Below are 15,297 nucleotides of genomic sequence, written 5' to 3'. Positions count from 1 at the left end.
GTTGATATACTAAGATCCTATGATTTCTCGTGCCGCCAAGGCGGGGGTGGGGAATTTGCTCTCGAGTCGCCACTAGAGAAGGTCATGTACTCAATGAGATTTGAACCATGGTCTCTTAAGCTTCACCCAAGTAGACTTCCCGTTAAACCACACATCACTGTACATGGAATGTAGGTTTTTGTTGAGGCCTTTGAGCGGATGTTCAAGGTGATGTGATTTAGTAGCTCCTAAGACACTTTGAGTGGATATGATTTTCAGTTAAGGTTTTTATTATATTCATGACAATGATGATTTAAAGTGGTATTTGATAAAGTAAGAGAAATCTCAAAACATTTACATCGCGTCCACTTAAATATGTTATTTCTGAACAATTTTATAACATTCATTTCGAAGCAGGTTTAAGTCATCATTACGGTTCGTACCAAGGCCATGCAAACGGTAATGGGTATGTATATGACTACAACGAGGCTTCCAATATTGGTTTTGGCAACGGTGATAGCATTGGAGTTAATGCTCATATCATATTTTGTAAGGTTGGTTTATGAGTAGTTGGTGATGGTTGAGAAAATTTTTCAATTTCTCTTTTTAAATTAGGAATAATTTAGATCTGAGAAACTCTATATATTAGAGTAATCTCTGAATGTAAACTATATGTGTGTTGATGCATACACCTTTGTGTGAAATATATGAGTGCTTTCAACCATTTTTTAACTTGGTATTAGAGCACTAGGCTCGTGCTGGGATTGTGAGGCAGTGATCGGTGAAATGGAGCCATATGCATGAGTGAGTCGATGTTATTAGAAGAGGGAAAACCCTGATAACTAATGGTGCATATGTAGCTGTGTTCCCCAGAAAAGAAAGTCGCAGATTTTGTTGTTCTAAATATCATTTAAGAGAAAGAGGCTTGTGCATGGAGCAAGTGAACATCAGACTGTAAGAACCTATGGATATGTAGTGAGCGAAGGAGTCAAAAGGATCTGTGGCGAAGCATGCAACCTGTTGTGTGAATGTGTTTTGTGTGTGGGAGAAATGCTTTAGCACGTTGATGGTTAAACGGATGCCTCTCTTGGAATTGATGCTTACGAGACTTACAGTCTGTCCAATTCTGCATTGCCACTCATTGTTGTGCTTCTAAGTGTGCATTGACTAGAGTTACGAAGTTTGTGTGTGAGGACTACAGACTATTCTAAGCATGTAGGAGTTTGTGTGGCTTTGAAACTTGTGGTGCAGAGGGCAACGATAATTGTAGAGAAAGGTATTTCGGTGTTAAAACTTTAAAAAAAAAAAATTGTTAGTTTTAATATTTTTTGATCATGGAATTCATGGTTTTAGAGAAATTTAGTGGTTTAAATTTCCCTCATGGAAAGTAGAAATTCAAATGTAATTAATGAAGGAAAAATTGTGGGGCATAGTGAATTGTTCAGAAGTGACACTCACAGATGCCAAACAGTTAATTGAATGGAAAAATAGAGAGGGCAAAGCTAAGAGCATTATTGGACTTGCTCTTTCATATTCACAATTACATCTTGCAGATCTCACTAAACCATCTAAGGAAATATGGGGACATTTGACTCGGCTATTTGGTGTAAAAAGTACAAATGAAAATTTTTCCATAAAGTTGCAATTATTTAGACTTAAAATGAATGAGGAGGCATCTATGTCCAGTCATGTAAATAATTTAATGTCGCTTAAGAGAATTCGCTGACGCAGGTGCCAAAGTGGAGCATAAAGATGCTAAGGCAATATTACTAAATAGTCTTCCTTCAAGTTATAATAATGTTGTCTTCACTTTCAGCCAAATGTCTTCACAAAAATTGGATGAGACAATTGCAACACTTTTGGCATAGGAAAAGAGATTAAAACCGGAGGATATATAACAAAACTCTCAAATAGAGAATGCATTGTTTACAAAGAAAAGGGTGAGAATGAAAAATGCAAACAAAAGTGAAGTTGAATGCTACTAATGCAGGAAAATTGGGCATACATCATGGAATTGAAAAGTCATGTCGGTGATTTGTTAAAAGGGAAAGAATCAACAAATATAGCCACAGATGAATATTCATTGAATTTTGATGATGAAGTCAATGAAGAATTCGAACCTTTCAAACTATTTTATAACAACTATAGCTCAGTGAAAAGGCTCAACATGGATGGTTGTCAAGATGGTATGACAGTTGTGGATCTAGGGAAGGATCCCTCATCTGTTGAAGACGTGGGAGTGGTCTTCTAATGAGGTTATGCGATGACTTGGGACGTTGTTCAGTAATTGACTTCGAAGGCCCTTGATTCGGGAGTTGAACTCGGGAATCCAACTTGCTGACTACACCTTTACGAGGGTTATCGGGCAACTTGATGGAGCTTATACTTATAAGTTGTACACCAGTTAAAGAATGATTGTTTATTTTCTTGTTTATGGGTGGTTTCAATAAATTTATTTAATGTAAGAATTAAGAGGGGAACTTGGAGTTAATGCTTACATCCTATATTTGTAATGTTGGTTTATGAGTTGTTGGTGATGGTTGAGAAATTCTCTCAACCTCTCCTTCTAAATTAGGAATAAGTTAGATCTGAGAAACTCTATATATTAGAGTAATATCTGAATGTAAATTGTGTGTGTGTTGACGAATACACCTTTGTGTGAAATATATGAGTGCTTTCAACCATTTTTTAATTATAGCTACGAATAAGCCATAAGTGGGTATGTGCATTCAATTTTTTATGGAGGTGCAAGCTATGCATCCCCTCTAAATATTGTGGAGAACATCTATTCATTGAAAATAATATATATATATATATATATATATATATATATATATAATTTCTTCATTGAAAATAATATATATGTGTGTGTGTGTGTGTGTGTGTGTGTGTGTGTGTGTGTGTGTGTGTGTGTGTGTGTGTGTGTGTGTGTCTATTGGGTATAATTGAATGACTTTTGCCATAGTAACGGGAGAGGTGAGATTTTTTTAGTAGTTGGTATTTGAGTTTAGGTTTATTGTAAATTAATTTTGGTTTTTAACACAGGGGAGAAAATTAACAATTAACCTTTTTCAATGTATATTATATGTATTAAATTTTCATTAGTATGTATTTCTTCTTCTTGCAACAAGTTCAATGTAAGTTATAGTATGCAAAAAAAGCCCGCCAACTTTGCACTATTTGAATGCTAGATTGGCCCACTCACCCATTATATAATTTAGCCTCAACGAAGCCAACCAACATTGCACCATTTCAATGCTATTTTGGCCCACTCACCCACTATATAATTTAGATTCAGGCATCCACTCCCATGTTGTAATATATCTTACTTCCCTACTTGTAATTGAAAGCCACATTAGGTAACTAGAGGATGCTCAAAGCAACACAAGTTGCTACTAAATTTCATAAGTTCAAGATGTAAATGTGAAGTTGTTAATCAAAGGAATCTACATGTAAATGTGAAGTTGCTAATCCGAAGGAATCTAGTTCTGAAATGCAAAAGCATGGATCTATAAATCTAGAGGAGTTAACATATAAGATGCAATTCTTAGATGTGGTGGAGATGACAAAAATATCTTGATATCCATTAATCCTCTTAGTCAGGGATTAGTTTATATGTAGGATTAGTATATATCCTAAAGTGGATTAATATAAGTAGGATTAGTATATATCCTAAAGGGGATTAGTATATATTCAGGATTAGTATAGCTCAACAATCAACAAACTAACCCTACCTATATACAGTCTAGTATCGAGATTGTCCTTCGGAAGATCAACTTGAATTATACAAAGTTCATCAAAGATGGTTACAGGCGGTTATGTCTTAAATGAGTTGAATGGGAATCTCGAATATTGTGGTGGTAAAGAGAGCACTGTCTCCTTCGGGAGATCAGCTTCAATTATACAAAGTTCATCAAATATGGTCAGAGGTGGTTATGTCTTAAATGAGTTGAATGGGAAGCTCGAATATTGTGGTAGTGAAGAGAGCATTGTCCCAGAGACTTCAGAGTGGGGATAAGTGTAGACCAGTAAGATATATGTGACATATGAATTGTAATTTGTCATTTTTGTATTAATATATATAATAATGTAATGTAAGCGTTGAAGAGGGGACCTGGAATAATGCTTACATTAGTATATAGGTAAGATTAGTTTGTTGGTTGTTGAGTTTTGTTGAGAGATTTTCTCAACAAGCATCTTTGTTTGGAATCTGTTGGATCTCATGAGCACTATTTATGGGGCTTTCTTTGAATGATATATATGAATTTATGTGAGTGAATCATCTCACGAGCACTATTTATGGGGCTTTCTTTGAATGATATATATGAATTTATGTGAGTGAATCTATACACCATATCTGCTCGTGTCTCCTCTAACTTTTAATTGTTTTATGAGTTGTGATTAACATATATTATGATTAGCCTTAATCTAATTGAGAAATTGATTACATATTACAAATTAATCAATACATTTGTTCTGTACTAGATTACAAAGCTATTTTTGGAAATTAATACATTTATTCTGATCTAAATTACAAAGCTATTTTTGAAAATTAATACATTGATAGTGATACATCCTTGACCTTTCCCAGGAGTAAAGTGCAATTTACTAAATGTACATATTCAAATCAATAAAATAAAATGTAATTTAAAATATAAATATATGCTAAATGTCCATACTCAAACCAATACTCAGGCTCCTCCTATGGGCAGGGGATGCCAATGTAGTTTTATATGAAAGAGTTGCATGCATGAGTGTTGGAGTAAGGGCAGAGTTGAATATATGAAATACTCTGTTTAATGCTCATAATTGGTAAATATATATAAATATACAATTAACAAAGTAGCTGGTGAATGATACATGGAAGTCGACTTAATGGGTGGAATGAATAAAAAAAGGAAGAGAACTTAGTCATATTTGACGACCGCCCTTGGTCATGCTCATCGTGATTTGGAATCGAGTACAAGTATAACCCAATACACATTTTTCTATAATCGCACATAAAATTTGCCACGGTATCACAAACAAAACAAATCCTTTGACAGTCTAGATTGTAAGTGAAACTACTTGTAATGTCACAGTTGCTTTTAGGTTGTCAGGATGGGAGGCAGACGTTCAGATTGCCTGCCCAGAACAGGAGCCGTCGTGTCAGGGAAGTTTGGAAAGGCGGGCAACTCACCCACATTTCCATCGTTTGTTACGAGGACAGGATAAGTCAACAAGTGGGCAGGTAAGTCCTCATACAACTCTTCACTCGCATATGACTCCCAGTTCTTTTGGGCGATGGCATTCACCTTCCTCATGCAATCTAGGGTTTGAGGTTGAAGAAAGAGCTTGTCTAGCATGCCCATGTGCTCATACCACAGCGACATTCTGAAGCAGTGGATCTGCCCTCTGTCTGCTTTCCCAGCTGTCCTTAAGTAATGGGGCTGGTATGCTCCCATTGCTATTTCAGAATCTCTTCCCCCATCCATAGAGCGCTGGTTGATATTTGCAGATCCAACAATGATATACTCATCGTCCACTGCGTGTCACACAAAAAAGAGGAGATACAACAAGTAATTAAAATAATTTGAGATGGATGAGATGATACACGTAATTAAAATAATTTGAGATGGATGAGATGATACAACAAGTAATTAAAATAATTTGAGATGGATGAGATGATACAACAAGAAAAAAAAAAAAAAAAATGAGATGGATGAGATGATACAACAAGTAATAAAAATAATTTGAGATGGATGAGATGATACAAGTAATAAAAATACAAAGTACGGAATTAGTGTGTAACTTACCTATCATCATCTTGGAATGAACATAGATCATGAAGCGTCTTTTGTTTTGAGCTCTCTTGTAGTGAGTATCATCGTCGTCGGGGCTTTGCGGGGGCACGTACTCACCTCCCAATTTCTTCTCCCGGTTGGCCAAGCAGAAAAAGGTGAGATAATCACGTGGGTTCACATCGTCCATTTGTTTTGCTCTGAGGGCGCATGCAATATCGAGATACATCATCTCCATTGTTTTTTTCTGCCAATGCAATATTGCCTGCACTGATGCGCTGTCCGGGATTCCCTCGGGCCACATGGGCACCACAATGTAGACGGAGAACCTTTCCCCGGCCTGGATCTTGCTCACAATTTTGAGAGACAATTCCTTGGGAATAAGATGAAGAGCTCCGATGTCTGCCAAATCCATGTGTGGGCCATCTGGCTTCCAACAAAAGGAGCTCCCAAGGAAGTATTGATTCTCGATGTAGATGAAGTTGTTGGCCCGGCGGATGGCGTTGATGTACGCATCCTGAATGCTCCTATCCACGATCACGTCCTTCCCACTCACCAACCCAGCCTTCGCTGCTTCCTCTGGCCTCTCTGGAAATCCAAAAGCAGCGCCCCCATCGATGGATCGAAATACCTGAACATTCCACGATTCCACATCATTCTCAGATGTCACAGGGGTGGGAGGACAAATGTATTTCTCTTTCTCACTGCCTTGTAAAACATTTTGATTTGCCTCGCCTTGCTTCTTCCACCGCTGCTCGAAATTAGAGAGAACGTCCCATGCGACGGGGCCCTCCAGCTTGGAATGTATGTCATGCCAAGGCTCCCTGGGGCCACCCTTGTCAATGCAGGCACCAGGGAAATTGGGCTGATGGAAATCGCCACTATGTTCGGAACCATGTTGTAGGGTCCTGAATAGAGAATGGGAGGGCGTGTCGTACCTTCCATCGCAGAGATCAATACCTCCTACAAACGCCACAATTGGTCGCCGCCTCTCCCAAGAATTGGAATTGGAAGGCACACGATCCACATCCACAACAACCGTTTTCTGGTGATGAGTGAACATGGTGCCAGTCGTAATGCCCTGCACAAGGCTCATCCCATCGTCGGGATTTCTGGGACACAGCCTGCACCGGACTTTGGTATTAGCAAAATAATCGTATGTCTCCTGGTCATGGGTAGCCATAACACCCTCCTTCCGAACAAATGAGTTGGACGTCCTATCGTCCCACACCAGCAGCAGTACACTAACTCCCTCATTTGCTTTGCGTTTCAGCAGCTCCCCTAGCGTACTTTGCCTTTGTAATTCCCCTCCGGATTTCCGGTCTCTGATCAGCCTTATTCCCGTATACACAGACCAGCCTGTGATATAAACAAGGTGCTTCGCTTTTGAGATGCAGTCAAACAGGTCCTCCCAGTACCGGTGCTGCCGGTACACCTGGGGTCCCAAGGCGGGATTAAAAGAGGCGGGTACATGAGCATCGTGGTATAGCGTCACCCTGCACCCCTTTGACTGCTTAAAGAAAGTATACGGAACTCCTTCGAATTCCGGTGTGAGACTCAGCAGCAGGGATGGAATTATGCGCCAAAATTGAAGCTTCACGCGGACCCTCGCACCTCCACGGGGTGCGTCTCCATTCTCGTTGCACAGTGGGACCCAGCGATCGATGAGTCGACCCTGGAGGATATCCAGGACCGGCACCTTCGCCCGCCCAATCAGGGTTGCCCCGATGGCATTATCGCTCTTAACACTCACCACCACATTGCTTGCCACGTGAGCGCAGTAGATGTGGAACGACTCATTCCACTTGGGATTCACGGAATTCTGGACAATAACACGTGTACGCCCCACCCTCGCCCTCTCCACGTCGATCGTTGCGTACAGATTGCTCCATCCCTTGCCAGACCCAAACCCAGACACTCCACTACGCCCGACTCCCACCGCTGCTTGTGCGCTGTTGATCAACTGTGTGTGTGCGTGCACATTACATACACAAAAACAATTGTAAATTCTAAATTGGGATGAAGAGCCGAACAAGAATTAGAGTTAGAGTTAGAAATGATGGTTTCATTCACCTTTCTGAAAATCATGGGCGTCGATCCAATCACCCCACGGGGGGTATCGTTCACAGAATCTGCTTCACATATCATTACATCCATAGTCCCGTGAAGTACTTGTTGAGCCATAACGTGCAACCCTCCCTGCTACTGCAACCAAATAAACGCACAAACTTCGGCTTCCCCGCAAATATATATATATATATAAAAGGAGCAATATTAATCTCAACCTATATGGCAGATGCTTATTCTCAACACCGCCCTGCGCCTTTCCTAAATTCGATGCGCAATTGATAGGTTCCTATGCGCAAATTCCCTAAATTCGATGCGCAATTGATAGGTTCCTATTCGCAAATTCCCTAAATTCGATGCGCAAATTGATTGCTTCCCATGCCTAAATTGACGAGCCAAACGTTTCATATCAATCATAACAAAATATTTGACTTGCACATAATATTGCCTTCATTTTTATTTATTATAATTGCACCCACATTTTCACCACCACCTTAACTGATACGCTACTTCTTATTTCAATATAAATAAAAAGAATTTGGAAGAATCAAATAAAAAAAACTATATAATCAAATAAAAAACCTATATGCAAAAAGATATTGGTAAAGTTGCACTAAAACAAGTGGGTGAACCTTGAAAAGAGATCTTAAACCATAAAAAGTTTACTTAACCAGTAAAATGGTCGAAAGGTACCAGGAATATTAAAAAGCTGTTTTTCCGTGGACATATTCGATTCTTTACTACTTCTTTACGCAATATAACATCCTCTATCGCTCACTCCTCACAACTTCGTGCTCATACCATTACATCCCACATTGTTTATCAAATATTTAGTGGATTTTTAATTTTGATTATAAACATTTTTATAGTTTAAGTGGATTTAATGATTAAGAGCATCTGTTTTTTTAGAAAGTCACGGGGTCAAAATTAGAGAGGTAGAGTATGTATGTTTTTGTAAACTTCACACTTAGTCACTTCATTGCACGGAAGTGAGTCCAAATTAGAGGGGTAGAATATGTATGTCTTTGTAAAAGTGAGTCCAAATTAGAGGGGTAGAGTATCTATGTCTTTGTAAACTTCGCACTTAGTCACTTCGCTATCGCTATTTGGAAGTGAGTCCAGTGTCCCACAAACAAGGGGGTCTCATACACCAATTTTGTGTCCCATAATCTTAAAAATTGAATAATAATAATAACTTATGTCAAAATTAATTTTATATTAATTGAAAGATATGATTGATAATAATATAGCCTTGAGGGTTGATTCGAATGGCTGCTCGGAGGTAGGTCTAGTGTGCCACAAACAAGGAGGTCTCATACACCAATTTGGTGTCCCATGACCTTAAAATTGAATAATAATAATAATTTATGTCAAAATTAATTTTATATTAATTAAAAAATATGATTGATAATAATATAGGCTTGAGGATTGATTCTATTGGTTGAGTTTTTGTCACTAAAACATTTCACTAATTTGGAAGTCATGGTCAATTCTCTTTGATCCCTATAAGATTAGGATTTGCTAATAATATTGACCAAAATGTAGTTTTATTATATTTTAAAAGATATTTTTTCATATTATTTTTGGAAAGATAATTATCATAAATTATTAAATTTATTCATTATTTTTATTGAATATTAATAAGGTAATGTCTATGTGCATCTTTCAACAATTACACTACTTCCTTATATATATATATATATATATATATATATATATATATATATATATAAATATAATATTATGAGATAATGCGCTTTCTACCAGAGAGTATATGTGCATCTTTCAGCAATTACACTATATATATATATATATATATATATATATATATATATATAAGATAATGCATCATTTCTACCAAACAACATATGCGTATCTTTGAGCAATTACACTACTTCCTTGTATCATAAAAAGAGAAACTTTAGGGAAGCCATCGATATTGAGAGGAGACCTAGTAATCTCAATAGAGAGGACGGCTAGAAAATCAGTAGTTGCTGGGTCCCGGTCCTCGCCTCTTAGTCGTTTCCTCCCCATCCTGCCCCCTCTCCTAATAGCTTGTTCTTTAGTTTTTCCCCCTTGATATCCTCTAACCCTCTTTTTCTTGACTTCATTCCTTGATCCTCTTTAGGGTTATTTTATTTATTATAAGATATTTAAATTGGATATTTAGGTTATAAGTTCACGACTTTATTAATAAAATTAATTAAATATTACTATGATAACACTATTATATTGTTAATAACAATACAATAAATCCTTTCAAAACTCTAATTAATAATTCTATATCTTGAAATCAAGCTGTGATAATATGCTAATTTAACCCTTAAATAAACTATTAATTAATTTTAAATATTTTAAATATTCTTTCCAACCCCCCAAAGTTTCTCTAATATTTATAAATAACTACTAATTTAAAATGAATTTATTTTATAATCAATTTATTTTAATATATATTTAGAATTATAAGTTTATAAAATCGTTCCTTTAACTTTTATTTTAATAAGAATTTAACTAACTATGTATATTTGTACTTTAACAACTTTTATAGCTAATGATTAGTTACTCTAATATTTATATATTTAATAACTTTTTTTTAATTAACTATTAATTTAAATTAATTTATTTTATAAATTATTTAGTTTAATATATATTTATAATTATAAGTTTATAAAATAGTCCCTTTAATTTTTATTTTAATAAGAATATAACTAACTATCAATTTAATAATCAATTGAATTAACTTAATTAATAAAATAAAGGTCATGCCCTTAATCCAGTCCAACTAACCATCTCCTCGTCAAATTTAGCCATTAGTCAATATAGACGTTACCCAGTCAAGAAATATAGTTGTTGGATGTTCTGCTCTGACTATTTAATATGCAAAGCTAGATCTAATTCTTCAACTTGTCCTGACGATGAACCACACTGGTTGGTTCCAAACGCATTGACAAATGCTCTATCATGTGATTTACGCCAAAATTCTTTCATAATACTTGATATGGATCACAGAAGCCTAAATTCAACAAAAGAAACTTTAACAAATCAAAAACAACTTTAAGTCTTCACTATCAACCAGTAATTTTAACTTAGATTATATTTACAAGAAAAGTAATCTACTTTCTAATCATTATTAAAACTATTTTTAATGAAATTATATATATACTAATATTTAACTTTAATTTTATGAAATTAGATATTATTTTTATTTAAAATTTGGACCTAATATCTCTCGAAAGGTGAGCACATGTTTTTTTTTTTTTAATTTTCCTTACACAACTAGACTTAATCTTTTGCAGTCTATAATGCGACTTTTTGGAAGCCTTTCCGGTGGGTTTTTCCGGTCAAAATCCGGCAGCAATTTATTGGAATCGCAAGTTTGATAGCTAATTTCTACACAAACAAAGCATCCCAGGGGTTTTCCAGGGTGCTGAATCCAAATATGCAGTTAAAAAACCATTTTAACTACAACAAATCAAGATTTAACCTCAATTTCTTCCGCCGATTCCGTCACTCGAATCTCCAAAAAGTCGCATTATAGACAACTCCTAATCTTTTTGCTTTGATAACCAAACATTTATAAAAGAAATATTTCGCTGATTATGCTATGGCCAAGTAAGTTCTTATACCACGATGTTTCTATTTTTTAATATTATGATATGATAGAAAATTTTATTAAAAAAATTATTATTTATCTATTTAAATTTTATTTATATAATTGAATAAATAATAAAAAAAAATAAAAATTTATGAGACAAATTATTTTCTCTAAAGAAAAATCGCAATTCTCATTTATATAATGAAATTACCAATTATATATGCCTAAAGGCATATAATTTATTTATATAATTTAATAAATAATAAAAAAATAAAAAATTATGAGTCACATTATTTTCTTTAAAGAAAAATAGTAATTCTCATTTATGTAATGAAAATTACAAATTATAGATGCCTAAAGGCATATAAAAAATATGCTAAAAAAACATTTGAGCAACCAACTTTACCTGGGACCAAGATAGAAAGTTTATAAGGGAAATAACACTAATATATTTCTTGAGTGGGCCTAATGGTTAAGAGCCTGTGTTTCCTCCTAAGAGGTCAGAGGTTCAAAACCAGAGGGGGGTAGAGTATGTATGCCTTCGTAGACTTAGCAGTCAAATCGATGCGCGGAGGTGAGTCCCTTGTCCCACAAACAAGGGGGTCTCATACACAAATTTGGTTTCTGGCTTGGTCGTGACCTTAAAAATGGATATTATCATTATTATTATTATTATTATTAATTCTTACCCTTTTTTTCTCCACTTTCTGCAAACCACCAGAGTTGGGAGAGGAAGATACAATATCCCTTTGATGTTCTTCTAAATTTACAAATGTTTTTTTATCGAGTCTGAACTCTCTGATACATGGATTCTTTTCATGCCACTTGCTTCTTTTTCCTAGGAAATATTCACATTCTATTATTGGTGAACTGTAGATGTTGTTACTTTGGACGGAATCACTGAATCTACCCACTTTTCCCCGCTCTTCTCTATGATTTCTTGGGAATTCTTTTCAACATTCTTTGTAGCATTTTTTGGGGTTTCTTCTTCCTTTGCCTCTTCTTCCTGTGTACCTATGAACTGCCATCCCTTTGGATTTTGGGCTTGTCTCTTTTTTCTTTTTGGATCTTTCTTTGCACAAGGACATGAATTTTGAAAATGTCCAGTTTGAAGACAAATTCAACATCTAAATGTCGTATTTTCAAAGTCTAGAGTCTAGAACCATTGCACATTATTATGAATCAGAATAATACGATCAAGTAAACCTTTACCAAGGTCTACCTCTACACAGATCCTAGCAAAAGTGAATATTCCTTTTGTAAGTCTATCCATATCCACCTTTAGGAATTTCCCCAAAGAGTTTCCAATTCCTTCTAGAAATTTGTGATGCCAACAATGCAGAGGAAGATTATGTAACCTGAACCACAATGGCATTTTGGAGACCACCATGGTATTTGCATCAAAACCCAGAAACCATTGGATCATAAAAAGACCTGCACTGCCTTAGAACCATGGTCCCTCTTTTAAAACGAAATCCATATCTTTTGTTGTGTCAAATTTCACAATAAAAAATCCCCTAGAGCATAGTTGAATGTCACAGTTTTCAATCCAATAGGAAAATATCCATTGATTTAAATCTGTTGTCTTGTGCCAAAAAGCATTAAATCTACATATGACTACCCTTGAGTGGAACTCGGAGTAGATTCCATTGACCTCTGACATGCTTGTTGTCAATGTTGGAACTTGGTTCATCTACTCCACAATATAAGGACCAAGGATATTAGGGGGATATCTTGTTTTTTTTTACAGATAATGCCTTCCTTTAACCACATCCTTGAAAGAAATTGGACCTTTGGATCTAGATCCAGGACATCCTCCAAGTAAACTCATATTAAGGATAATAGTTGCATCACATTCAATTCCATAGTCCTACACCTTGATGTCCTCTTGCAATGATTTCCCTGTGTAAATAGGTCTTTGGAGGTTTGTTGGAATACCCATCTAATCTTGAATCTTCTGCTTGAGAGTTTGGATCCAATCTCCAACCAAAACTCTCACAGGAACTGATTTCCCATCTAGGGATTTAACAAAATTCTAGATATACGCTTCCACGGGTAGATTTGGGTTTTGACCATCACAATCTACCTTCACTTTTGATTCCACTTGCCAACTCACATTTGGTGAAGGAAACCGTAAAGACTTACATAGATCTAATGGAAAAAACACATATCCATTCAGATCTAATGAGACAAATCCAATTAAGGACGAAATATATATTTGCGAGTAGGTTTGTCTCTAGAGAAGAGTAGATCTGAGGTTTTCCATACCATTAAATGTGTGTATGATCGCCCTCCAAACTGATTGGTTCCCATACACCAAAGGATCTAGACAATACCCCTTTTCTCCTGACTGTTGGTGGTCTGTTGTATCTGAAAAAAAATGCATTGCAAACAATAAATCGTAGAATATTGATGCAAAAAATGGCTCAAATTGTAGAAATTTTTCTACAATTATCTAGCTCCGATACCATGTAGAAACTTTTTCTACAAGTCATCTAGCTCCGATACCATGTAGAAATTTTGAATAATTTAACACATATTCACAGAGATTATCCTGATCATACAATTATAAGCGGAACATGTATAATACATAATCTCCTCTACGTTGATCATCAATTTACAGAAGCAGAAACATTCACAGGCACACATAGAAGCATCAATCAAACTCATAAACACAGTATGTATCCCGGGGAAAGCATCTCGCTAAAAACCCCACACTATCTGTATATTATATTGATTGAATCATGTAACATTACAAAGTACAATTCTTATCACAAGAAATCTAGTACCAGCTCCACCTGTTACACACAATACAGCTCAGATCTGATCTCCAAATCTATTCCACTGCTTGCCTGCCTCCACAGCTCAATACCGGCTCAAGAAGTGATAAGAATGGCTTCCCAAACTCGTATTTCACCTGCAAAATAGTCACTCACACTTTGTTGGACGTGAGCACAAGCTATAATGTGGGCAAATACGTGAGCAAACTCATTGGCATACTCAATCCCTTTATTGTGCAAGATCTGGTGCACAACTATAGTCACAACTGATAGCAATCTGATTCTCTAACACCTGTCCCTGCTGAACTGAACATGCACTGACATGAAACTGAGTTAACTGATGTATTCATTAGTTGTATTATGAGTTAATAACTTGTGAATTAATTAATAACTAATTCACCCAACTCATCTCTAGTCTATTGATCAGTTAGACTAAATACAACCAGTTTAACAAAGCTAAACTGAACACAACTCCATCAACTCCACCAAACTCAACTGATTGAGTTCTAATTGAAGTCATGCATGCAAATATTGGTCATCCCATAGGTAACCACGTATTTCCCTCTGGGATCTGCATGTACCACATCCGTAGCTCATCCTGAAGTGCTCCAAGAGAATAATACCAAGTTTATAGTCCAAATATTATTGTGAGATAATAATATTTAACTTTTCTATTTTTGACTTTGATCACTCACACTGTGATCACTCACACTTTCATCAAAAATAGAAGTCCATCTATTTTTCCCAACTTGACCAATCATCCATAAACAACAACCTGCAATCCATAGACATGATCCATATGTCTAAAAATAGACTTGCGCCAAAAATAGCCTGCGGGCCCACTTAGTGAAGGCGACTCTTTTCACTAAGCTCCATCATCTTGTTGCACTCTCAACAAGCATTTCTTGTTGCACACTTTTCAACACTCCCTCTCAACAAGAAAGGCTTCCTCTCAAACCCGATCCTGTAACTCTGGAATGTTCTCCATGCAACACATCTGGCCGGTCCACTTGCTCTGTCATCAAAGTCTCTGACTGCTATTGCCTCTGTCGACTGAAACTCTACATCTCTGTGCTCTTCAGTATCTGACTGCTCT

The 15,297-nt window shown here is 36.1% G+C and overlaps 1 protein-coding gene across 1 annotated transcript; it reads right to left on the bottom strand.

Moving 5' to 3' along the window:
• Positions 1-4,798: 4,798 nt before the first annotated feature.
• On the bottom strand, positions 4,799-7,989 carry LOC149141762 (phospholipase D alpha 1-like). The gene is made up of 3 exons (XM_089447536.1): positions 7,833-7,989; positions 5,775-7,722; positions 4,799-5,503 (listed from the first exon to the last, which is right to left on the bottom strand). Exons 1-3 carry the CDS (start codon positions 7,941-7,943, stop codon positions 5,067-5,069), a joined length of 2,496 nt encoding a protein of 831 aa, XP_089303662.1. The 5' UTR covers positions 7,944-7,989; the 3' UTR covers positions 4,799-5,066.
• Between the last annotated feature and the right edge of the window lie 7,308 nt (positions 7,990-15,297).

This window comes from Pinus tabuliformis, chromosome X (genome assembly GCF_031772625.1).
Source record: "Pinus tabuliformis cultivar Carrire ecotype Pingquan chromosome X, CPIR1, whole genome shotgun sequence".
NCBI lineage: Eukaryota > Viridiplantae > Streptophyta > Pinopsida > Pinales > Pinaceae > Pinus > Pinus tabuliformis.
This window is presented reverse-complemented; position numbering and strand designations above follow the sequence as displayed.